Consider the following 950-nt stretch of genomic DNA (forward strand, 5'->3'; position numbering starts at 1 on the left):
CCCCCGGGCCTGGCTCATGCCACCTGTTCCCCCTGCCCCTTCCCATAGTTCCACGCTCTCAGTTCTCCCTACTCCTAGCCCCTCCCTTTCCTTTGCCCTGCCATAGGGTGGCTCCACCCCTTTGTTATAGCCCTGCCCCTTCCTTTGCCCCACCCACCTCAATTGGCCTCGCCCCTTTCCTGGCCATGCCCCTGACAGCCACGCCCTGCAGGAGATCGACGGCAAGGCTTTGCTGCTGATGCAACGCTCAGACGTGCTGACGGGGCTCTCAATCCGCCTGGGCCCTGCACTCAAGATCTATGAGCACCATGTGAAGGCGCTGCAGGCCGGCCACTTTGATGACGACGATGCCGACCCCTTCCTGGCCTGACCCCCCCCCCCCCTCCCCCCGCGCAGGGCAGGGCCTGGGACCGGGGCTAGCACCAAGCCCTGCCTCCACGGATGCAGGATCAGCTGGTTTCTGTCTCTGTGGAAACCTGCCCCCCCACAGGGCATCCCATGTCCATGGAAACCAGCCCCCCATATCCCATCTCCATGGAAACCAGTCCCCCACCGCTTCCCTGTGCCATGGCAAGCATTGCTAGGGGGACAGCAGGGGCAGGAGGACCCAAGGGTCTGAGTTCTTACCCCCCCAGGAAGAGACTGAAGGGGGGAGGGGGCATTTGATGGGGGAATGGGGGCATTGCCAAGGTGATGTCCGTCATCATATCCATTTCATACAGGGGAGGGGGGTTGGGGGGTTGCTCATTTCACACCCACCTCTCCCCCACCCCTGATCTGTGCTGGGGGGCATTAGATCTGCCCGTCCCCTGAACCCCACTCTCCCCTGCTTCTCCCCCACCCTGCCCTCCCATCCTGGGGCTCTGGCAGCCTGATGCCCTGCCCTCCCCCATCTTCTTGTGGGGAGGCTCACTCAGGGCTGGGGCTTGTTCTTCTGGGTTTGTTACTGG

At 63.2% G+C, this 950-nt stretch overlaps 1 protein-coding gene across 1 annotated transcript in view; it reads left to right on the plus strand.

Moving 5' to 3' along the window:
• LOC102373105 (atherin) overlaps positions 1-944 on the plus strand; it is a 2,204-nt gene extending 1,260 nt beyond the window's left edge. Inside the window, exon 4 of the mRNA XM_025192759.1 lies at positions 212-944. Within this exon, the coding sequence (XP_025048544.1) occupies positions 212-370 (159 nt within the window). The 3' untranslated portion in view covers positions 371-944. The remainder of the gene's footprint in view (positions 1-211) is intronic.
• The last annotated feature ends 6 nt before the right edge of the window (positions 945-950 follow it).

This window comes from Alligator sinensis, unplaced genomic scaffold (assembly GCF_000455745.1).
Source record: "Alligator sinensis unplaced genomic scaffold, ASM45574v1 scaffold1892_1, whole genome shotgun sequence".
Taxonomy (NCBI): Eukaryota; Metazoa; Chordata; order Crocodylia; family Alligatoridae; genus Alligator; species Alligator sinensis.